Source organism: Cataglyphis hispanica, chromosome 1 (assembly GCF_021464435.1).
Source record: "Cataglyphis hispanica isolate Lineage 1 chromosome 1, ULB_Chis1_1.0, whole genome shotgun sequence".
Taxonomy (NCBI): Eukaryota; Metazoa; Arthropoda; class Insecta; order Hymenoptera; family Formicidae; genus Cataglyphis; species Cataglyphis hispanica.
This window is the reverse complement of record NC_065954.1, coordinates 5,284,120-5,308,696: the sequence shown is the minus strand read 5'-3', so window position 1 is coordinate 5,308,696 and position 24,577 is coordinate 5,284,120. Positions and strand designations below refer to the sequence as shown.

General features: G+C 34.2%; 2 protein-coding genes across 2 annotated transcripts; both read left to right on the top strand.

Annotated features, from left to right (window-relative positions):
* The first annotated feature begins 15,238 nt into the window (after positions 1-15,238).
* LOC126851461 (A disintegrin and metalloproteinase with thrombospondin motifs 4-like) lies at positions 15,239-15,814 on the top strand. Its single transcript, XM_050595475.1, has 3 exons — positions 15,239-15,289; positions 15,453-15,577; positions 15,664-15,814. Exons 1-3 carry the CDS (start codon positions 15,239-15,241, stop codon positions 15,812-15,814), a joined length of 327 nt encoding a protein of 108 aa, XP_050451432.1.
* A 610-nt stretch (positions 15,815-16,424) lies between these two features.
* Positions 16,425-24,271, top strand: LOC126853646 (A disintegrin and metalloproteinase with thrombospondin motifs 6-like). Its single transcript, XM_050599541.1, has 10 exons — positions 16,425-16,576; positions 17,024-17,168; positions 17,502-17,594; positions 20,366-20,575; positions 20,909-21,023; positions 21,086-21,346; positions 22,023-22,143; positions 22,360-22,474; positions 22,891-23,141; positions 23,518-24,271. Exons 1-10 carry the CDS (start codon positions 16,425-16,427, stop codon positions 24,269-24,271), a joined length of 2,217 nt encoding a protein of 738 aa, XP_050455498.1.
* The last annotated feature ends 306 nt before the right edge of the window (positions 24,272-24,577 follow it).

Genomic DNA, 24,577 nt, shown 5'->3' with positions numbered 1-24,577 from the left:
AAAAATTTTATGTGTAAAAAATATCGTTACTCTTCTATATCTCTATACAATAGCAATATCAAGCTTGATTTAAACGCAGCTTGACATAACGATGAAGCATAAAAATCAGATCGGACGTTTATCGCACCTGTGGTTACACAATGGCGTAACAAATATTTCGCAGGATATATCTGAAGGATCGCTTTGTTCTCTTGTTACACGATAGTATACTACGTACATTGCCGTGAGTATCATGGTCTGAATTGACGAAGAATCATTTTATCAGATCACTTTTTTCCCGAATATCTTCAACATTCAATCATCTGCTTTGCTTTTATTTTCGTTGCCATAATAATTTTGTCTGAGTTCGCCCTTTTGTTTGCGTGAGCGCTCTTACAACGCGGAGGAATAATTAAATCCTCTTTGTATTTTCGAGTGGCGCGTGTCTGGGCATGTGCAGGTACTTGTACTTAGGTACGATATACTTGGTATAACAATAGTGCTCAAATACATCATACAGAGTGACGGGAGTTTGATGGAATTTATATAGCACAAGTTCATAATTCTTCCGTCATCGTAGCTTGCGATTATTTCCGCAGATGCATTTAAATGACGATGCATTGTCTACGGCAATGACGACGATTGCTTATGTTTTTGCGCATCTTTACATCTTTGTATTATTATTTCAGCCATATAATTCTGGAAGAAGATCGTCATCTCTTGCAGTAAACGCCAACAGAAAAATGTACCGTCGTTTGCATGTAAACGCATCAGCGGCACGTTACATTCGTTCACGCTGCGTGACTCGACGTTCCGACAACGACGCTCGTTATATCGTTCAAGCTCGATTCCGAGCAAGCCATTTCTGTCAACACATACGGTATATCGCGTAACATCGAGCGCATAACGATATTCACCTCGGTCGCATGTCGACCGATTTAATTTTTACGTTGTCCCCAATCGTCGTGGATGGTCGTTTTTGCATTCGCGTGCGCAATCGCAGTCACTGGAAAGAAATAATTGAATCTATCCTTTTCATGCCCGCTATATTCCTGAAACATCGAAAGCTACGCGCGATTCCTGTCAAATTCGTGTAAAGTGAGTTACTCCGATATTTAAAAATTAATCAAACTTGCATTCGGCTTGCTCTCACCGCTTTTGTTTTTATGACTTATTTTTGTGATTTGTATATATCTTCAACATAATGGAGAGCTTGTAAAAAATTAAAAATTGGTGGATTGTGAAATTTAAATTTAAATTTAAATTTAAATCGGAAAAATTTGGATTATATTTAAAAATTAATTAATCTTGTCGCATTTGCCTTTTTTCTACTGTTTGTGATTTTATGATTTTATGATTTTGTGATTTTTTGACTTGTTTTTGTGACCTATTTTACTCTTGTACATTGCACAAATGATATTTTGCACCATTTCTCAGTTGCTATAGTGTATTCCCTTTCACCTTGTTCATGTAAGTTCATTATATAATATTTTAATTATGATATTGCGATATCGATTCGATGTTCAAGAAGGTTCTAATTTTTATGTACAAACATCACCATATTTTTTAGCTCGCTGAGTTATTGCAAGCTAAAATAAAATTATTTATCGCGCTATTGATCGAAAAAAAAAATTATTTGGAATGCAAGATAAAATTTTCGGAATTGAATTTATTGAGACGCAATAATTGCATAAATCAGATTTAAACCGCTTTAATTTTAAAGAAAATAGCTAAAGGAATATATTTTTAAGGAATATAATTTTTACGAAATATATGTCTTTCATATGGCAAATTCGCCGCATTTCCCTACAGATTTTAAAATGCAGATAACAATACGTTGGTCGAGATTGCTTCGTCTACGAGGAACGTCGAGGCAAATCTCCTCGTGCGTCGTCAACAACGGGTGCCTTGAGCCTTCCACCCGATGCCGTGTTTCCGTAACTAATTCGGAACGTCCATAGGAGCAAAGGGATTTAGATGCACCTTTGTATATCGACAGGGAATACGGTCGTTATGTCAAAGCGAGTTTGCATTGCGAGCGAGCGGCTACGTGAGCGGGATGAAATCGTCGCGACGCTCCGCGCCAGTCGATACCGCGTGAATTCAGATTCAACGGTCCAGAGCCGACATCGACGAGATGTGCTGGCTGTAATGGGTTTCCGACGTTGCCGGAATCGCCGATAGATGTTTGATGGCCGATGGGCCACGATTGTAATCAACGACGACGCGAAAGCCATACGAGTATAAATTCTTTATAGTTAATTATACTACTATCGGTGATGCGCTTATGGCTCACTGATCATAATGTTGGATCATAAAGAATGTAGCCCCGATACGTTACGTGAAGCGATATCGTTTTATGTTCAGAAAATTCGCCGTATATCACGAATAAAAGCATAATTTATAGTATTACTGATGCAAATTTACATTATGGCCAGATTGATGTTTGTCGATTGAAATAGAGATGTTTGAGTAAATAAAATATTATACTTTGTATTGTCTCTTCAGCTTTAATTCCGCTCTATGAATGGTAATGTTAATTGCTTTAAATTATACTTTTTCATATAATTTCTTTTAGATAACATAAAATAGATGGTCGTGAAATAAATTTCTTATCTTTATCGCAATGACCTCGCAGCATGCAAAACATTATTGTAGGACACAATATCATTGTTGATATTTCCTTCTAGCGTTTGAATGATATCATTGACATTTAATATCCGGCAATCATATGACATTTTTTGCGAGGTTTCAAGCGGTAGGTTTTACTATTTTAGCCGCAATTTCTGATCTTTTAAACAAAACAAGTAAAAAAAAAGAAACTATTGCAAATTTAAAACTCTGATTCGTAAAGATATTTGCGTTATAATGTAAGATACGATATCGTTATATCCTTTTTAAATGTGAAATGATATGACCCTCGTTCCAATGTAAAAGAAAAATGATATTTCGTTTCGTTTAACCTCTATTACGTGGCTTTCGGGTGACCAGCTGATCTCCCTCTCGTGTGTTATCGTTCCCCTCGAGAGATAAATTTCACGCAGCTTCATGCGTGACAAAATTTATTTCGAGCCTGGCGGAGGATGCCTCACGCTGATAGGCAACGATTTAAGTCCAGATAAATAGTTCTGCGGCAACAAGTGCCGGGGCAAAAATACGGAACGACCTTATTTTTATATCCTTTTTCTTTCGAAGTCGTCATCCCCCGTAGCGATTACAAAAGACATATTTCCGAAGTTACAGTTAAAAAAAGAAGGTACATCTGGTGCACTTCATTCTGCCCGGTTGACGAATGTAGCATGAAATATTCAGAATACAAATGGCACACTCTGAATCCAATCACGAATGCTTCGGTTAATAAGAAAGTTCCTAAACTCTAATGCATTTAAATTGGCTTCGATCCGCAACTTAAGCATTCAATTACGTACATCTTGCACATCGACGATCGCGATGTTTTCCTCGCTCGCTCTTTGAACAGCATATTGTTACAATCGAGTCATTAGTAAAAATTTTTTTCTGTCGGATAACAGATTCAAATTGTCTACGAAAAGAGAAACAAAGGGATCAAACAGAAAAAATAATTAATCCCTTCAAAGCACGAAGCAAAGGAAATTTATTTAAAAAAATAATATTTTTAGATTTATCAAATGTAGAATCATTTTTATTGTATGATTTCGTTGGTATCTTAATTATATTAAATCGAAAAAAAATCTCAGCGTCAGTATAACCGCTTAAAAAAATGTGTTTCCATTTATTAACAAACACAAAGATTAATTAATATAAATAGCATTTGCTTCTCTAAATCAATTCTTTTCATAATAATTGAAAAAGAAAAATTTTGCAATTTAGAAGCAAATAGCTACTTAATGTTAGCGTTAAACTCAATTTCAATCTCAATAGGTCTAAGACGTCTAAGACGGATAAGAGCGGAATGGTAACCTGACATGCAGAAATAATCGCGGAAATAGTTCGCTGACGGGAACGATTTTCAGGAATGGGGATCGTCGCACACCCCTGCTCGTTTTAGAGAGCTTCCCTCGGGTCCCCAAGAATCGTTCGGGATTTTAACGAGCGTCGATCTACCACGTTCGCGTAACGACGGAGACGAACGTATTTCCGCGGGGAGTGCAGGGGAGGGAGGAGGGGAGGAGGAAGGGAGAGAGAGAGAGGGGGCGCGAATGGATCGCCCGTAACATTTTGCATCCGTGCCGGTGCCGATCGCGTCGCGAATGTCGATCCGTTAGATGCTTCGCTTCCCTGCAACGGATCGTTTCGCGAGTCCGGTCACGCGCCCGCTTTACGTGACGACTCCTCCTCGATGCACCACCTCTCGAGATCTGCCTCCTCCATTCTCCCACGGTTTTCCAGTGCGGTACGCGGGTAATGAAGACATGCGACCGGGAAAAGAATCGATCCTGATCCGCGACTGATTGCCTCTCGATGCTCGGCGAATAACACTAAGTAGTGCGCCACTTACTCTCCAACACGTCGATTGTTAATTCATCCCGACGCCCGCGCCTCGTTTTTATAGGAGACGTGCCAAGCGCGAGCGCCAACCTGATTTTTCTTCATCTCGCGCTCCAATTTCCGCATTGTTCGCGCAATCTATAGAAAAATGCGAACAGTGTATCGAGGGATTGACGCGTTCTCGCAACAAAACAAGAGCAAGCTCATATTATTTATAGGTCTACTTTGAAATTGTTGAATATTTCATGTCTCATTGTTTCTATTCTTAGATTAAAACCTTTAGCGTTGAGCTACAATTAGGTAAACAATGAGGTGAATAAAAACTTTATAAATTATAATTTTTATCGATTATATAGCCGACATAATGTGTGATTAATTATGGTAAGCTTAACTATGTTGACATTATCCTCAGTGATGCCATTAAGTTTCAGAACGGCACGACCGGTATTTTCATCTATGCCCTATAAAATTAGAACTATGTATTCAACTAACACATTTAGAAGCTTATGTATATGTGTTAGACCACCGCGATGTAATAGGTGATATGTACGAGCCGGCTCTTATCTACGCGAGAGGCGATAAGGACGCCTTTCGCTCTGACCGTGTGGATGATATGCACGCGCTTAACGCGAACGGTGCAGCCAAGGCAAGAGTGTTAGCGGTCGCATCCACCCCCGTGGTCGTATTTGATGATGACGGATCGCCTTTGATTACTCGGCGCAATCTATCTCATCGCCTTTCGCTCGCGTCGCGACGCGTTCGTCCCTCGAAACCACGAGACGCGCCTCGCCGACATTCGGGTAATTACCTCCAGGCAAGTTAGCTCGCTTTAACTAGAATAGCGCTTATCGCCGCTTCTACCGGGTGTCCGACATCGAGATCTTTTCGCTCTCCTTTGATCGCTCGACACTGCATCTCGCGATGCACCTTCGTTTCCTGCTCGCGCGAACTCTCTTGAGATGTACTATCTCGAGTCGCGCCATCCCCCTTGTTTTCTTCTTGCTACCTGGCGTTCATTGCCTTCCCGTCTTTTTTTTTTTCCTTTCTTTCATGCAGCTTCGGCACGCTGTTCTTCTTCCACCTTTCGCGTCGCCGGCAATTCAAGGTGTTTTAACACCTCGATTCGATCGAGCTTTTTACAATCTATGGCTTTTTACGCTAAATAGCTTCGTTTTTGTGCGGTCCGTAGCAGCTGTTCGCAATGTTCCTTTGAACGAAGAGACGCCGCAAATCGTCACTCCGGTAATATCTATATTTTTTAAGTCTCACGTGCCGTGAATCGCGACTTTTAGTGGCGATTACTTTGCGTCGCCTGTTTATTGTAGACCTTATCGCGATGAATTAAAATGCCGTCACTGCATTTTGATACGACGGAGGTCATTTAAATGTAAAGCTTAGTAACGCACACGCAAGGTTTCCGTTGCAAACTGGACTGGATTTTCGCATGAACGACGAGATGTGAAATGACGGTTCCGTTATCGGTCCGTCTCGACGATATCGATTTCGCGTCGCTCGTTGGCACCACGTCTATAAACTCGAGTTAAATCCATGTCAGATGAAAGTTAATTCGAGGGTCGGCGGCAGCACGGGCGCGACCGAATGCGAAGATGCCGTGAAAACGAAACGAGGGTATATTTAAATGCTCCTCGTGCGCCGATAACATCGGCCTGTCGTTGACTTTGATTGCACTATTATTCTCTCGGCATAAACGGCCACTCTCCGACGCGAGGGAAAATGGTAATGAGCGACCTTATAATCGTTCTTATCTGCAGCGTATGCACGCGCGCAAATGTGCCCACACCCGGTAGGTAGATAAAGAGCGACAAGAAGGATCGCAGGAAGAAGGGAATTATATCAGTAACGGACAGATCGAGTATGAGAATTTTAAATGCGCTACGTTACCAGATCCTGATATGAATGATTCATCGATTGCCAATCGATGTTTTATGTCACCTCGTCTGAAAGTTTTCTTTGTATAACACGTAGTGACGATTGATATGTAATTCTATATTAGTAATATATTAATTAAATATTCACAAATCAAAACGATCAATATCATCTATTATTTCTAACGCGTATTTCACAATTATGGTTATTAATTAATTAATTAATTATTAATTAATATTTTTTTTAAAAAGAATTATAGATTTAAGTTTATAATGATAAGTGGAAGTGCATAAGTTGTGGCAAATTTCTGTTTTATAAACACTTTGTTACGTGTCTGTCTTTGAAGAAACTATTTCCGAGATTCATCTTCTAAAATGATCTCACTGTCGTGACGAGTAACAACCCCGAGAGGTCAACGGTACTCGCGCTGGGTTTGCCAGACTCTTGATTGATCAAGAACGCTAGTAGAGCACTGCACGTGTCTATCCCCAGAGATGAAATACTGTTTGTGCTATCTTCCGAGTAATCTGCTGAGCGCAGAACGATAAGACTTAATAGTTATTATAGTTGTAATCTTATAATCTCAGTCTTATTAATAATAGTACTACAAAATTCATCGATTAATTCACCAATTATTCGAATTTGAGCATCATCTTAACTTAATTCTAATAATCTATTTTTTAATCTTTTTTTAAATTCGAAAATCTATTGTGTAATTACTACTTGAGATTAAAATTTAAAAATATTCCATTGTTATATTGTCCTATGTTAAATACTTTTCATGTCATTACAGAAAAATGTACTAAAAATTAAAATTTTTAAACTTTTTATTAAACCAATATATTTCTTCTTAAAAAGAAAAAAATTATATCGGTTCATCGTCAGTTTTTTTACTCCCTATTCTATCAGCGTCGGATCAACGATAACCTTACACTACTACTGCTTCGAGCAACAGCGCAACTGTCGACGTTCAGTCTCGTTCGTTTTTATTTTTCTCGCGTGAAATACGTTTATAGAGGACGTATGGATAGCGTTCTGCCTTGAGTGCGCGACTCATCCATCGTCGTAAGTAACTGTAAACGAGTTTTCAGAAATACATGGACGTGCACCCAAGAGAAGTCGACTCGATGGTTGGTACGTAATGGAATATCGAACAAGTTCGAAATAACAGCGTGTAATGCTTCGATACGCGAGATGGTCTCCGACGAAAACATTAACAAAATTGTTAAAAAAATCGTAATTGTATAATAAATTTAAAATGAAATTTATTACACGAGAAGAATAATATAAATACATTTTATATATATTTTTTACACAAAAAAAATATTATTACTATTATTGTATATTATTATATAAAATATTTGAGAAGTTTTATAAAACCAAATTTAAAATATTTGCACGTGCAATATATTATATAATAATGTAAAGTGGATTATTATATAAAATCGCTTTTACTTTTTATACGTAATTCGTCTGTATTCACTCTACTCATTTCTCTAATTAATAATACCGGCAATCTGTAAGCCGAGATGCGCAATCGCGTCGACAAGCGGTTGATAAGCTCAATCACGTGAATCTATGGCGGAGATGCGTAAACATGCGAGTCGCGCAATGTGTCTGAGTGATTCACGTGACTGAACGAATCAGCTGTACAGGCTACTACGCGAGTAGTAGCCGCCATCCATCTCATTCCCCTCACCGTCATGCAACCGTGTAATTTTATGGGCAGCAGTAACTTCATGGAAAATCGACATAACGGCATGCCGTTTGACAATCGATTTTTTTGTCGCCCCAAAACACAATTTAATTTTAATTACTTAACATTGTCCAATATTTAATACTTTACAAAGTATTTGTAATATAATATAATTAATTAATTAATATGTTAATATAATATAATTAATATATTAATTAATATAATATAATTATATTAATATAATATAATTAATCGCTGGATACGGCTCAATAACACTATCTTCAAATTTTTATTACAAAATAATTTACAATATAATAAACTTTATTAAAAATAATTCTTAAATTTTTAATTTTTATATTTAATATTTCATATATCATAGATTTAAAAAATGTACGTCTCAAAAATATAAACAACTAAAATTGACATTTTTTCTGTAGCGAATCCTATACGGGCGGGTTGCGTTCAGCTTATATGTACGAATGTTGTTCATTTTTCGTGAAAGACATACTGTGTTGGACAATACAGAAAGATCCATATTTGCTATTGTACGATCGATTTAGTAGCTGAAACCATATCATACGCAGTGCCATTTATCAAATAGCTTCTTGCAAGAAATGTTCGCTTTAAAAGAAACTGAATCGATAAAGGCTACCATATGTATATCAGATAAAAATATGTATTTGGTAAAAAAACTTGTATATTGAATTGAAAGAAAATTTTAATAATAAAAATAGCAGCAAACAGATTTTTTCAACATAGTCACGATATTATTCAGTATTTTAAAAGCATATTTTTAAAAGCATTATTTTAAAAATGTTATTTAAACTTGTTTCACACAATCTACAGCACATATTGAAATTTAAAAATTATATATTGTGATAGATATATTTAAGAAAAAAGATTATTAATGATTAAAATTCCATGAATTTAAAAAAACATGGTTAAAATTAACGCAAGAAACTGTAGAAAAATAATATAGTCATTCTTAAAAAAGACATTAAATCGATACTCGATAGTATTGTTACTTCTTTTCCTCAATGTTGATTTGTTATTTCAATATTACACTACACATTACTTCATATTAATAAAAATCTGTCATGGCTGCGTATTTGACAATTCAAATAATATATATATATATATATATATATATATATATATATATATATATATATATATAATTTTGATTTAATTGATTTTGGAAAAACCAGATAATACACATTAGTTATATATATTATTATATTACATATAACTAATTTTATAATAATTATATGTATTTTATAATAGGTGCATGCCCTAATCGCGTATCCTAACCGCATGCCCTAATAGAATGCCCTAATATAATGCACCGTAGGCTGCTTCCGTTGGGCCAGTTGGACTTACCTATCGTTGATCCTGGCCATATTAATTCTGGCTACGTCTAGCCAGAGATGTAGCTTCGACCCCCTATCAGAGGTCAACGAAAAAAAAAATTCCTTCCGTTGCCGGCTAATTATTGTCGCCGGGATACAAATGAGCATAATTTTATGCTCATTTATGACATAACAATTTGTCATGCATCGTTTCAATAAATTGCAAAATTTGATATATGAATAATTTTACTGAGAGTCAAATTATTCAAATTATATGACACATAAATGTTTTATTAATTTATTTTAATAAAAATTATTTTATTTATTAATTTTATTTTATATATTTTTATAATTTTATTTAATTTTTAATTTTATTTTATTACGATTAAATATTATTACTTCACAATCAATTATTAAATTTAATTGATAATTTGACTTTCAGTCAAATTATTCAAATTATATGACACATAAATGTTTTATTAATTTATTTTAATAAAAATTATTTTATTTATTAATTTTATTTTATATATTTTTATAATTTTATTTAATTTAATATTATTACGATTAAATATTATTCTTTCACAATCAATTATTAAATTTGATTGATAATTTGACTTTCAGTCAAATTATTCATATTATGTGACACATAAATGTTTTATTAATTTATTTTAATATAAATTACATATTATAAATATTATATATTATTATAAGATTAAATATTATTACTTCACACAATGATTAAATTTGATTGATAACTTGGCATTAGATTGACTAAAGTAAAATTATTTATTTTAGAAATTTCAGTTTCTATTATTCAAGCTTACGTTTTTTCCATCTTATCAACTCTTTACAGAAGAGAAATTTAATTTAGTCAATCTTTATACCCCCTACTTCTATATCTTATTATTTTTAATCTTAAATTATTAACATTAAAAAAAATTTAAACCCTAAAATTATTAACAAATAAACTAAAACTAAAGGTAAAATAATCTTTCAACATAAATATATTAACTCATCATACCGCATTCGCGGTAATAACCCTCGTATAAAAATATATATTTGTATATATATATATATATATATATATATATATATATATATATATATATATACATACAAATTATCATTTTTGAGTGTTAATTAATAACAAAAATTATTATTGTTGGTGCTAATTTTTTAAGAAAGCAAATTTTTATTTATATTTATAAGACATTTTTTGTTGAAAATTAAATTTTCTATAAAACTTCAAAGTCTGGCCGGAATGTTTTAAAAATTTAACACCCAAAAACCTCTAAAACTACGTAGCACGCGTTTATAGTATTCTAATCTTTTAATTTAAATTTTAATTGTATTGTACAATATTATCATCATATATTCAATTATCATATAAATCAAAGATTTTCTTGTTTTGCAAGATACATTTTTCATTAATATGTAAGCGAGTGAAAAAAATCGATAAAATCCGTAAAAATAATATATGAATTCGAAATCCTCAGTCATGCGTGCAACGGTTAATGAACGCTCTCTTCGCAACAACGCAAAACAGCGGGCAATATGCAATTCTATCAAACTTTCGCTCGCTCGATTAATCGCTCGCTTTCCCACGAATAATCACATCTTTTTTCAAGATCGCTCGCAATCCGCGTAGAAAAACGGAAATTACGCGGCAAGGCCAAGTTTTCAGGTCAAGCATAGCCAAGCTTTTTGTTCCTTTTAATCCGAGCTTTACGATAAGGAGATTGCATCGAACGACCCGTTATAAGTCACCGCTACGACCGAGAGTAGCCTTTACTGCAGACGATTAAGGGGCAACTTCTTCGTTCGCCGTCGCGAATACACATGTGCGCACGAAAATTGAATGAAACGTTCGTAGCATGTATTATCGTGGTTAACAATATTAAATTTGAAACAAACTTGACATTAAAACGTTTTGATAGATTGATCGTTGAACAGTTTATTTAACGTCAAAAGAAAGAAAAATAGAGAAAAAAAAGAAAAATGAAAAAAAAATTTATAATATATTTTAATTTAATACTTTTATAATATATTATACATTATTTCTTGTTATAGTTGTGCATATGCAATTCTTCTAATGATATTATTATTGTCTATTTTTTTATATGCATCTATCACTAATAATAATATTTGTTAATTTCTTTTTCTTCGCAATCAAAAATTATTATTATTTATTTACTCTCTAAAAATAGCGTATTGTACGTAAGCATTATTTTAAATTTTAAAAGTAAAACTCTACTTTTTAATTTTGATAGTAAAATTAAATTGAAATTTTTAATATAAATAATATGTTTTAATGTAATAATTTGTTGAGATAGATTAACAAATTTTACAAAACAAAGTCTCTATAAATATAATAATATCTAAAATTGCATAAAAAAATTATTGCGGAAAAATAGATAGGTTTGACGGGCAATACATGTGGTCGTCGACCTTTGTTTCGAGATCGATACGACGCTCTACAGTATGTAGTATGGCATGTGTTACGTCAAACGGATTGGCTCCCTTAATTTTATCAATCAAACTGGTATTTTTGGCCTAATGTTTTTTGGAGACGATTACACACAGAGATAAGATCGTATAATACTATGATGAAACGTTCACCTTATTCATCCATTTGTCTGTTCGTGATTGTGACATTTTATAGCCAGCAAATTCATACTGATTACCATGGTATGCAATTCATATACTTAATTCAGTCAAATTTTCTCTGTATTTTTATGGTTATATTTAATTTAATTTTTATAAACTTTAATGAAATTTGATTCAACTATGTTGTATTAATAAGAATAACAATTAAAATTCAAAATTTATTTAAAAAAATTGTGATGTGATTAATTGCTTTATTCGTTAAATCTGAAATGTTTTTCCCTTTCTATTAAAACAATAATATTAATTATATTTATACATGATTAATACTACAAGTTTATAAAATCGAAAAGTCATAATTTTCAGAAAAATATGCATATTGATATAAAATTTAAATATCGAAAATTAAAAGCGCACAAAAATGTAAAATAAAAATATAAAAAAATTACAAATAAAATATATAACCTACATAATGCTGTGTATAAATCAAAATGTTATTTCTATAATTTCTTACAGAAAAAATGTCTACTTCAATCTTTTTATTTCAGTATTTTTTTGTACTTTATCAGTCTGTACTATTTCGAGAAAGTCATTGCCATCTATCAGACCACAGCTTTCGTCTTGTCGAGCACAGCGCGCACGCGAGAGCTATTTTTCGCGGTTTCGCGAGCAGCAGAGAGAAGAGTAGCGGGTCGCAGTACGAGAAGATGACCCATTGTACATCACATCTTTATGCGGACCTTCCTTGTCTGCATTGCGGTCGTAGCCACAAACATCGAAAACGAAAACATGCTTTCTTTTCGTTACGAGTTCGATTTAATAGGATTCTTCTGGATGCTGCAGCATGACAGCATAACATCTTTTAAACTATCACTCTCTCTCTCTCTCTCTCTCTATTTCATGTCTTTTCAAAAAAAATAACACATTTTTCTAAATATTTTAAAATATTTAAAAGAGAGAAGAAATTTTATTGGAAAAAAGCTTCTTTTGTTAAAATATTAAATATTAAATATTTTAAGTGTAACAGTTTGACAGTTTTTCATATTAAAATGTTTAAGTAAACATATTAATTAAGCGCTTAATTGAACACCTAATTAATTGAGTGTCTAATAGTCTGAAACAGGATAAATATTTTTAAAATTTAAATGCCACGTATGCAAATGACATTTCTCTATGATGTAGTACTGCAGGAAAATTGCTGCGCTTATACAATAAAACGATGATCTATTATATGTGCTTGCCGTGGCTTCATCTTTCTCTTTATTTGTTTCTCTCTTTCTCTCTTTCTCTTTTCCTTGTTCTGCCTTTTCCGTGCTCTTCCGCAGCAACGACGAAATTGATATCTGATATAGAGAGACTTCGCTGTCTGTAACATTTTCACCTATACGAGAAAGCTTCTTCCTATATTTTTACAACAGAATGATACAACGAAAAGATGCAAATGGAAAAATTGTAACTTTGTTGAAAATATTTTTGACTTTGCTACAATATCGATATCCATTCTGTGTGTTTGCTTTCTTCAATACACATTTTTTTATAGATCAATTTTCTTAAATAACACTTTTTCAAATTTGCAGAATAGAAATTTGACTTTGCATATCGTCTGTTTTGAAACATATTGTACGTACAAATTAATTTTGTGTGTGTGTGTGTACATTATAATTGATTGATTGTTTCTTAATTGTACATTCATTAATCGAAACGTGTATAGAATGCTAAAATTTTAATAGATATTTTGTGATATTATGGAGTAGCATTATTATTATTATGCAACATTGAAAATTAAATAACGGGAAATAGTTAATGACAAAATATCATCAGTATTATATTTGAATGTAAATATTATTTATAAATATTTTTTGGTTTATTAAATCTCTATGCAAATATTTTTCTCATATAAATAGTAATTTGTATAACATTGTAACAAAATAATATGTATGAAATGCACTATTGATAAGCAAAAGGTATATTTTTAAATTTGAGTATATGTACTATACATTTTGTAATAAGTTCGACCATATATAAATATGAAATTGATAAAAATATACTAAAAACAAATATTAAATATGATAATAACAATTGGCATAAGTTTTTTTTAATTAGCTTAATATTTAATTACTAACTTAATTATTCTCTTGTGATTATACAATCGTAGAATATATTTTATATAATTAAAGAAAAAAAAATATCAATATCATCAATAATGACAACTAAATTTTTATCTAGGGCGTTACACACGTGCTGCTAAATTACCACACGACCACGAACTAGTAATACCACGGAAGGTCAGATCGGATGGAAGTTTTGTATCTCATCAAATACCTCATCATTTTGAGCGTTCTCTCTATCAAAATCAAACTATCTCCGACGACACCGTTCACTATCGTTTACGTATTGGTCTGAAAGAGTATCACATCGAGCTATATCCCAATTATCGACTCCTTGGACTAGGTGCAATAGTGGAGGAACGTCGAGGATCACAAGATTTCTTGAATAACATGCAATTGAAACGATTACGAGACACGCAATGCCACTACCGAGCCCGTGTGCGCGACCAATTAGAAGATAGCGCTCTATCTACCTGTTATGGACTCGTTAGTTAAATATCAATTTTTTTTAATTAAAATATTGCGACTATAAAGCATGCCAGGTTTAATTGATGAAACTCCATTTGCATCTCTATTGTTGTGTAAAATATACAAAATGGAAAAAGTTAAATGACAGAAAGCAAGGGAAATTTTTAACTTTTGATAGAAACAAATTAGCTGGAAATTTTACAAACTACGATCCATTATTTTAATTTTCAGGTTGGATACATCAAAACGAAGCGTGCGTGGTACATGATCGAGCCAGTAGCGGGGCATGATTTTACCAAAGAAATAGAGCAACCGCATATTGTGTATAAAAGGAGTCCAGATGACTTTCAGGCTGCTACTATGCAGGATCTCTGCAACGTCATTAACAATACACCCAAGATCATTGCCAAGCGTGCTTTGAATTCGCAGAAGAAAACACTCACAAAATCGAACGAGTCCAAGATATACACGCTAGAATTGTTGATCGTATTGGACAAATCTTTGTTAGATTATTACAGAGAAATGTCATTTGATGTCGAAAATTATATACTGACGCTCTTCAACATGGCAAGTTGAAAACTTTCAAAATCTCTTACAAATTTATTTTTAATAAAGATTTTAAAAAATCTTTTTTTTCTCAGGCTGCAGGATTGTTTCATGACGTCAGTTTAGGTGTACATATGCAATTGACTATAGTGAGAATTATAAGATTAGAAGTGGAAGAAAAAGAGGTAAAGTAATCAACAGAATTTTTCTTTGTCTCGAATAAAGCTTTTTTTATTATATATCTATATATAAATAAAAAATATTTTTTTTTAGATTATTTTAAAATATACATATATGATTCACGTGTTTAAAATACCGTGAATCTAATACTTTGAGTATATATTGCAGATGAATTTGTTGATAAATCAAGATGCAAATGCGACGTTAAAGCGTTTTCAAGAGTGGCAATATATGATGAATCCTGGCGACGATTCCCATCCAAATCACCACGATTGTGCGATTCTCATTAGCAGGTATGTGAAGCACAAGCAATCCTGTCGGAAATTCAATGTAATTTCGAGATTTACGGATATTCATCCTTCTGACGATCACTCGCCAGGTTAGATATCTGTGTCTCGACAAATCTCTGCGGTTTCACCGGAACATCCACGATTGCTGGTACGTGTGATCCTTTGAGAGGCGCTGCCATTGTGAGAGATGCCGGTCTGCCAACCGGTTATCATATAGCTCATCAGATCGGTCACACGTAAGCGTGTAATTAATTTCATCCGCTCCGATCTGATTAGACGCGGTGAGGTAAGCTTCGAGTAATTACACTACATCGTAAAAACATAATGGCCATTCTGCATATATACTGTCGTCATTTTCGTACGAAATATCGTATTAAACAACTGTCAACATCAATTTTATAATGTTAACCCGATAAATTATACGCGGAATATAGTGCATGCGTGTATACGTAACATTAACGCGGCAAACAGTTTCCGTTTTCATCATAACGGATGTTTCATATACCTCCATTTCGACCGAAAGAATATTTTAGAACGGATATCGTCCCGATAGTCGTTCCCCTTCGGTTGATTACGCCATCGACTGCTACCTTTTTGCAGCCGATGAGGGAAAAAAAAAAACTCGAAATAAATTCCTAAAGACCATTTCTTTAGCCCGAGTGGAAATAATGGTATGCCGTGGCGTCGTCGTAAATAAGTCACGGTCGAGGTCGTTGTTTAATGTATGAAGCGGCTCCTTGTCGTCGTGTACCCCGAATGCCTTTTAAGAGCGAGTCCGGACGACGCGCGTGCCCCAATAAATATTCTACTCCGAAAAGCCGATTTTCTTTTTCTCATTACCAGCCTGGGTATGTCCCACGATGTGCAACGGGAGAACGGCTGCCCCGGTATAGTTTATCACGAGAACGGATACGCAGAGACCACCGTTATGCATCCCGGCGACATGTACATCACGAAAAAATGGTCCGAGTGCTCTCGGCAGTACCTGCGCTCGTACATCGAGTGAGCTTAATGCTTGTTGCTTTTTCGCTGGCGGCTTTATTAAAGTTCGCCGCCAACAAAGTTGCTTTTCTCATCTACTCCGCGTGTTCTCTAAGAATGGAGAAGTACAAAATATCTTATCTATGGCCGTAAATTTCGAATTAAATTAACAATGCCTTATTGTCTCTCGTAGAGCTCGATTATAATACGATGATGAAAAGGTGAACGCAAACTGAAAATTTATTACTAATTTTTGTAGAAGTTATAAATTATTCTTTAATCTTCAGATTTATTTAATTACCAAATCCCTTTTTAAAAAGTATTAAAACTCTCAAAGAACTCTCTGAGATTTGGAGATTCTTGAGGAAATAAAGGCTGAAATCGCTTTAGCAGATGAGAAATTGCCAACTTTATACTATAACATATGACATTCGAATGATAAGGCTATAGAGAAATGATTAATTTCAGGCAAGGTTTGGCATTTTGCTTAGAGGACGAGCCACAAGATCATCATTTTCCCACCGCGGAGATGTTGCCGGGCGTGATGTATAACGGTGACGATCAATGCCGTTTACAATATCGATCAGATGCTCGGCAATGCGAAATGGGGATCGTAAGTCAAGCGTAAATTAAGAGAACGCAACCTTGTTAAAAAGCAATGTCGCTGCTGATGATAAAAACGTCAAGTGCAATCAACGCTATTAATGAATCGGATAACGCTTATATTATCGTATCAGTGACTTGTGGACGCACGTGGTCCGTAAAGAGGCACCATCTGCTGTTCGCATCTACAAGTCTTTGCCTTTGCGGCCTACCTTATCCGTTTAGGAAAATACGCGCGCCGATTGCACACGGCGTTAGATAAGAGACCGGACGAGACGCGATATCGCGCCGAGATATCGTGATCGGCACGCATTTAACTAAAGTGAAATGATCTCGTTTTCAGACTTGCGAAACCCTCAGGTGCGCTATTCCGGGTAGAGGTTGCGTGTCTAGCAGGAAACCACCTGCGGAGGGCACCTCGTGCGGTGAGAAAAGGGTAAAAATTATCACTTACGAATAAAGAGTGTAAAATAAGGCACAAATAATGACCCGTCCCCGCTATCGCGAAGGCTGTGATAAAACGAAAAGAATAATAATTTATTGATATCTAAGCCTATTTTTCAGAGATAAAAATTCTTTTGGAAAATTTTCACAAATCTTTTCTTTTCTTCAACTAAATAGTCTTCTAACTTTGTTTCTAGATTGCAATACATTATATAATCTTTAAAGAAGCATAAAGATAATTTTTCCTTAATCATGAAAATTTTATTTTAGAGATATAAATCAATGCCTCCTTTATGCTAAAGAAGTTTAATTCGAAGTTATTAATTTATAATAGTTACTCAATTTTTTAATATGTATATTTATAGTTTTTCCAATACATTACTCGTCAGAGGATATTGTAAGAGAATAATTAATAAGTTTTTATTTACTTCTGAGAGACTTTAAAGCATATTCAAGTGCAGATTCGAAAAAGAATTACTGAATTATAAATATTAATGAATTAATCAAAGTTCTCAAAAATTTTTTTCATCAAGAAGCTTTTACATCGAAAAATTTTAAATATCTCATAAAAGAGAAACAATGAGAATATACATATAATAGAAATATACATATAGTAGAAAGGTTTATATGGATATCATCGCAACCACAAATCGCGTGCCTTTCTAAAATTGAAATCAGTCTTTAATTTAAATTTATTTGCCCTTAAGACAATACACTATGGCAATGTTAAAGACTGTAAATTCACTCTATTAACTTACATTCGAAGTATGTTAAATTAATGTTAAGTAAATATATTGTAAAGTCTTTCATAATAATGCTTTCGCGAGTTTGCACAAAATAATGAACTTTATGCAGCAACTTTCCTGTTTAATGAATAGAGGAAAGTATTACAGAATATTAATATATATCTCAAAAGATTTGTTTCAAACTTAGATGGTAGAATATAAAATAGATAATTAGTACGTAAGTTATTTTAGAAATAAAAGAATTTGATTAAACATGTGTGTACCTAAAATTTATAACTTTTAAAAAGCGAGAAGATCGGTAACAAACTTACTGAAAAAATTCAATATACAAAACAGAATATACGCGAAGAATTTAGCATATTTTTCATAAAAATTCACATTTTATCTGATAAAACTCGTTTTGAGTCGTTTTTTTTTTTTGCGATTGGTCAAAAAGATACGCGATTACTTGAAAGGGATATAGAAAAAGACATTTTACTAAAAACACCGCGAAACATGATGGAATATAGATGCGCATGAGACCATAATGGTGAAATGACGAACGGTGCCAAATGCCAGATATCAACATGATATTAGATTTAGATGACAATATTAATAGTCGGGCGTGTCAAAGCGTCGAATCGCGCACACGGGAGTCATTAACGCTGGTCGACTGTCGTTTCAGGATATCGGTGAGGTAGAACATTGAGAAATGAAACTCGTCATAAATCCGACCGGCCTCTAATTATCCTAGTGAGTAATTCAGTCCCTGAATAAAGTCAAATGGTCGACACACACGCGCCGCAGATCGACCCAGCACATCAAAACAAACGATGACTCTCATTTTTATTGCAGATCTTACAAATATCCGAATAAATAAACAATGATATTTAACTTCTCAAATACATATAACTAATTTAAATACATTTAAATAATTTTTAAATATTAATTTAAATAATAAAATATTCTCCATGCTGGTAAAACCAGCCAAGACATACATATATGTAGTTTTTTAAAACAAGTTAGGAAAAAAGATGCTTGATATTTTATTTAAAATAAAGATACTTAATATATTTCATTTAAATGATTTGATGTAAAAAAGAAACAAATTTTTGTCTGATGAAATTTAGTGAGTAAAATTGGATGAAGCGTAGAGGATTGCGAAATATAAAAAAATTGAAATCGAAGTGATAACATCAGCTGCAAAAATAGATTGATCTACGTACGTGCGTAAAAATTCAGTTTGTTTGTACGTCTATTTTGCAACAGCCGATGCAATCATCGTGGAATGAAATAGACAAATAGATGTACAATTGTACTTCGTGAAACAAAGAATAATTATCTCGTCGTCGGTTGACGGTAGATTCGATGTGTTAGCATGTATCGCGGAATTGAGTGTATATTTTAATGCGAATGTTTTAAAGAGAAAAGTTAAATTCAAGTAGTTGTTCCAATGAAACGAGAAGATATTCTCGAGAATTTGTATAACATTATAAAAGAAAAAGAAAGAGAAAAAGTATTAAAATATATTACATGAAGAGCATGAATTTCAGCATTTCCCTCTCCGTGAGTATATACATATTTAAATATTAAACTATTTGCATTTGCGTTAATATTATATTACTATTACAAGCACTCGGAGAAAGTAGCGCATATTATTATAATTTAACATTATTCATAACAAATAATTCAGTAAATCAAGAAAATGCATACAGAATTACCATTTTTAAATTACAAAATTGTTAATGACAATAAAAGACAAATTATATCCGACAGACTTAAGCAATTTTAAGTATACTTAAAACTATAGAAATCGTAAAGGGACTCGATAAATTCGGAAAATAACGTTAATGATTCTAATGGAATAAGACGGAAGTTTCAAAGAGCGGAAGAATATTCTCGCACGGCATAATAAATTTTCACGTCGTGCTTTTAAAATGTGTACATTATTTAGTTTCGTGCATAATACACTCTTCCGTGACCTTTCGTTCTCCATGACGTAAGATATTTCTAGTGCCACGGCTAATGATTGTTACAGTGGTGTTACCAAATGAAATGTCTAATGGTGGGAGAACGACCTGGAGCAAGAGACGGCGGTTGGGGAGCCTGGTCCTCTTGGAGCAAGTGTTCTCGTACCTGCGGCTCCGGCGTGGCATACGCCGTAAGAAAATGCAACCAGCCCTCCCCATCTAGAGGCGGCTCTTATTGCGTCGGCGACAGGAAACGTCATAAAATCTGCGCCACAAATGTTAGTTTCAAGAGTGCTCGCAAACAGCTTTTCAGGAAGCATATCGCGAACTTATGCAAACACCCGACATATGCGACAATCGCATTTTTCACGTGATTGTCATAGAAATCAAAAATATTTTCTTGGTATATATAAAGAACTTGACAAACGAAAGTGTGAAACGAATGATAACGTTTGCGTGTTAAAATAAAAAAGAGGTGTCACGATACTATGCTTTTGTAAGACTGATAAATAAACTAAATAAGCAGCCTGAAAGGCATTGTAAAGTTGTCAACAGAGTAAAGCGTTTTTTTAATACATAAAGCGATATTAATATCGAATAATTCTTTATAGCCTTGCGAAATCGGCGCGCCATCGTTTCGTGACGTACAGTGCGCTGAATTCAACGACTGGGTATTTCCGGAGGATGGAAAAATTCATCAATGGAAAGCGTATAATTTACCAGAAAGTAAGATCATAAGCAGTATTTTCAATTTCTTGTCAACTTCACGAATTATCTCTCATATCTAGGCTTGAAGATGTCTGAAAATCCCTGTGCTCTTTATTGCATAAGCGAAACTAATTTGATGACCTCGTTGAGACCAAAGGTAATAGACGGTACCACGTGCTACAGAGGCATTCGAGATATTTGTATCGGGGGTGTATGCAAGGAAATACCCTGTGATTTACAAATGGAATCAACCGCCGTCGAAGACGTTTGCGGAGTTTGTAGAGGTGACAGCACATCGTGCACGTTAAAGCAAGGGACATTATCGTTTATAGCTCAAACAGGTAAGAAAAAACGTATATCAGAACTGATAATATTAGTGTCAGAATAAAAATATTTGTTACTTAACAAATGTACATAAAGATTACATTTTGTTTCATTTCATATATATTTATATATATTTAGATTTTTTTCCACAAGATTTTAAAAAAAAAGCCTTTATCAAAGAGAATTTTTTTGAATTATTAAAATACTTTTTATAATATTTATAATATTTTTATAATATTTAAAAAACTTCAAAGATCATGGTTGAATTTTGTATCAATACTTTTCAGCCGAGATTTCACGTGAATCTATTTTTTATAATAATTCTTAGTAATTTTTTTTTTTCTCTCTTTTGCTTGTTTGCTCTCTTTTTCTTCTATTATTCCACGTCCAATTTCGCGACTTGACAAAAATACCGATAAACTTCGCATCATCGGCGCAGCACGGTGAATAAAGAAGTACAGGGAATGGAAACTTTTTCGTGAATTAAAATTCCGCGAGAGCAGAAGCATAAGGCGCACGTTCAGTCTTCTCTCCCAGAGGAATTCTGAGCGGCGCTTTGAGCACCGCGACAGCCAAATAAATCTTTCCGTACTGCATGGCAAAGCGACACTGCACCGAAATTGGAATCTTGACGAATAATACTGCGAGGTAGCTTTTCGCAATAATCTCTCGAGTGCGAACTTTCGCATTAAGGACTCAAGAAGATAACGGATATACCGACCGGAGCTAGAAATATCCGCGTCGAGGAGGCGGAACCGACAAAATCTAGAATCGTGGTGCGCACTAAAAAGACGAAAACCGTATTAATTGACGGGTAACTAAATTTTTTCCTCATATTGATAATATTTATTTCCGTAACATTGAAAAAGAAAAACTGATTCTGGTCATCTTTACCAAAGATTTACGATCAAATGTTTCGAATACAATTTAATCTGATGCTATTTTTTAACTTATCTTTAATCAATCTTATGTCACAAGAATAACGATACAATTAACTTATATAATTAACGCTACAACGTAATTATTTCAGTAATCGCTTAGGAATGTTCAATGTGCCAGGCTCTAAGGCGTGGCTAGGAATGATAAGACCAAGGCAAGAAGCTTTAAATATACCAGGACCTGTCACCGAGGACTTAGTTATATTGGTAAACATAATTAATGTATTCCGTTAATTAGTCATTTTTTGCGCTAAATGATAACATATCTCGAAAAGGGTGTTTAAACGTAAATATGCTATCGACAAGAATAGGCTAAGAGAAACGCGATTTCTGAGAACATTTATAATTATAATACAGCTATAGAGCAATCAACTGTTATAATTTTCAAATTTTGAATTGATTTTTTTTTTCAAAGTAATTTTTATTTAACTTGATACAATAATTAATAAAATTTGCAATATTTTAAGAAATAACTAAAGATCAATTTTATTTCCGAAAACGTGATGTCAATTTTTCTTTTCAAATTAAAATAACAACTAAATTATTTTAAGAACTATATTAAAGAGAAATCTAGTTTTCTTATCGTTTCCCGGCATCTTTTTAACAGCCAATAAATCTGATAGGTTTTTCCAAAGGAGAACGTCACGTTGAAATACTCATTAGGATTGAAGCAACGAACGCCTCGCAAAGCCGCGTTCTCTTGGGACTTCATCGACTGGGAAAAATGTTCGGCAGATTGTGGCCCGGGGGAGCAGATATCGAAACCCCGTTGTATAGAAAAAATCGGTGGACTAGTAGATAATAAATTTTGCAAAAACATTAATAAGCCAGACGCAAAGGTCAGATCATGCAATCAAGCTCCCTGCATACCGCGGTAAATCTACATCTTTATGACTTTCTCTATGCTTGAAATATTTATAAACATATCTAATCATATAAAAAAACATTATTTGCAATCTTTTTAACTTTTTCATACATAGTGAAGAAACGAAATGCCGGTTACGTATTGAAAGAATTACGCCGTATATGTATGTTTCTTATATATAGATAGTAATATTTATATATAAATATAATATTATATTATACACATACATCGTCCTGTATGATATTTCATATCATATCGACGCGTTGGACAGAATAGTCACTTTAATCTTAAGAAACTAATGAATGGACTTGACACTATGCGATAATTGCTTCGCCGTCGCGGACTAATTAAGATCTTGCTCTTATCGTCGCGCGCGCGATTCCAGGTGGATCATTGGCGACTGGCAAGGTTGCACGCCGTGCACGCCAGGCTGCGAGAGAAGGAGGCGCGCTGTCAAATGTATGCGACCCGTCGGCCGTGGCGAGCAGGATGCCGACGTGATCGAGGACAGCTACTGCCAAGGACCGAAGCCGAGGGAGTCGGAGTCCTGCGAAACCAAGCGACGAAGACGAGAAGATAGAAGTGCCGCCGACGGCAAACATGGGCTCTCTTCCGCTCGTTCGAGCACGTTAACGCGACAAAACGACTTTATTAAATCCGTTCGAGAGTCTAAGACGCCTTTAAGTGGCGTCGTACAAGATCGACATCCGAATGACTTGTCCGTATCGGCAAGACAGACTAGGAATCCAACCAATCTTTCTTATTTAATCGACACCGGATATGTTAATGCACTTTCGAGTAAGACGAATTTAATTCTGGATGGCTCGATTCGAAATTTGACTAAGGCGAATCAAGATCACTCTCAGATCGATAAAAGATCAAAGAGTATATCGAATTGTGAAAAGGAACAAATTAATGTAAATAAGATTAAGAAAAACGAGATAGTGATTGATAAAGAGGACATACAGAACGTGACACTTACGATTATTCTAGAACGCGATGAGAAAAATGTTGTCACAAATTTTCCAAAGGATTTTGAGCCTCAGCCGCCGGAAAACAGCACGAAATTTACTTTGGTCGGTATGGATGCTCTCAGATACGTACAAAGAATTCAAGGGGAAGGTCACGCGTCTTTCTGAATATCGATCTTTTGCGAAAAAGGCATACCCGACAAACTGGATCAATAAAAATGAATGATCGAGGAAAAAAGTTAGGACGTTTCTTTGGACCATGAAAGAGCGAAGAATTTATTATTGTGCGAGACATCCATATGTGTGAATATATCGATTACTCTCGTGCGAAACGTTTGCTTCTTCGAAACGGCATCCTCGGCACAAGCAAACAGAGAATGCGCGCTTATAAGACGAATTTGTGTCGATTCAAACGACGGTTATGTGATCCATCAAAGAGATTTTTACGAGTCATTGAATAGAATCACGGCATCA

Coding starts and splice junctions, on each gene's coding strand:
- LOC126851461 (XM_050595475.1), top strand. CDS start 15,239: ATGCAATTGACTATAGTGAGAATTATAAGATTAGAAGTGGAAGAAAAA. Junction 15,290..15,452: donor TAGAAGTGGAAGAAAAAGAG/GTAAAGTAATCA, acceptor TATATATTGCAG/ATGAATTTGTTGATAAATCA. Junction 15,578..15,663: donor TGTGCGATTCTCATTAGCAG/GTATGTGAAGCA, acceptor ATCACTCGCCAG/GTTAGATATCTGTGTCTCGA.
- LOC126853646 (XM_050599541.1), top strand. CDS start 16,425: ATGTCCCACGATGTGCAACGGGAGAACGGCTGCCCCGGTATAGTTTAT. Junction 21,347..22,022: donor ATCGTTTATAGCTCAAACAG/GTAAGAAAAAAC, acceptor TTTCGCATTAAG/GACTCAAGAAGATAACGGAT. Junction 22,475..22,890: donor CCGAGGACTTAGTTATATTG/GTAAACATAATT, acceptor TAAATCTGATAG/GTTTTTCCAAAGGAGAACGT.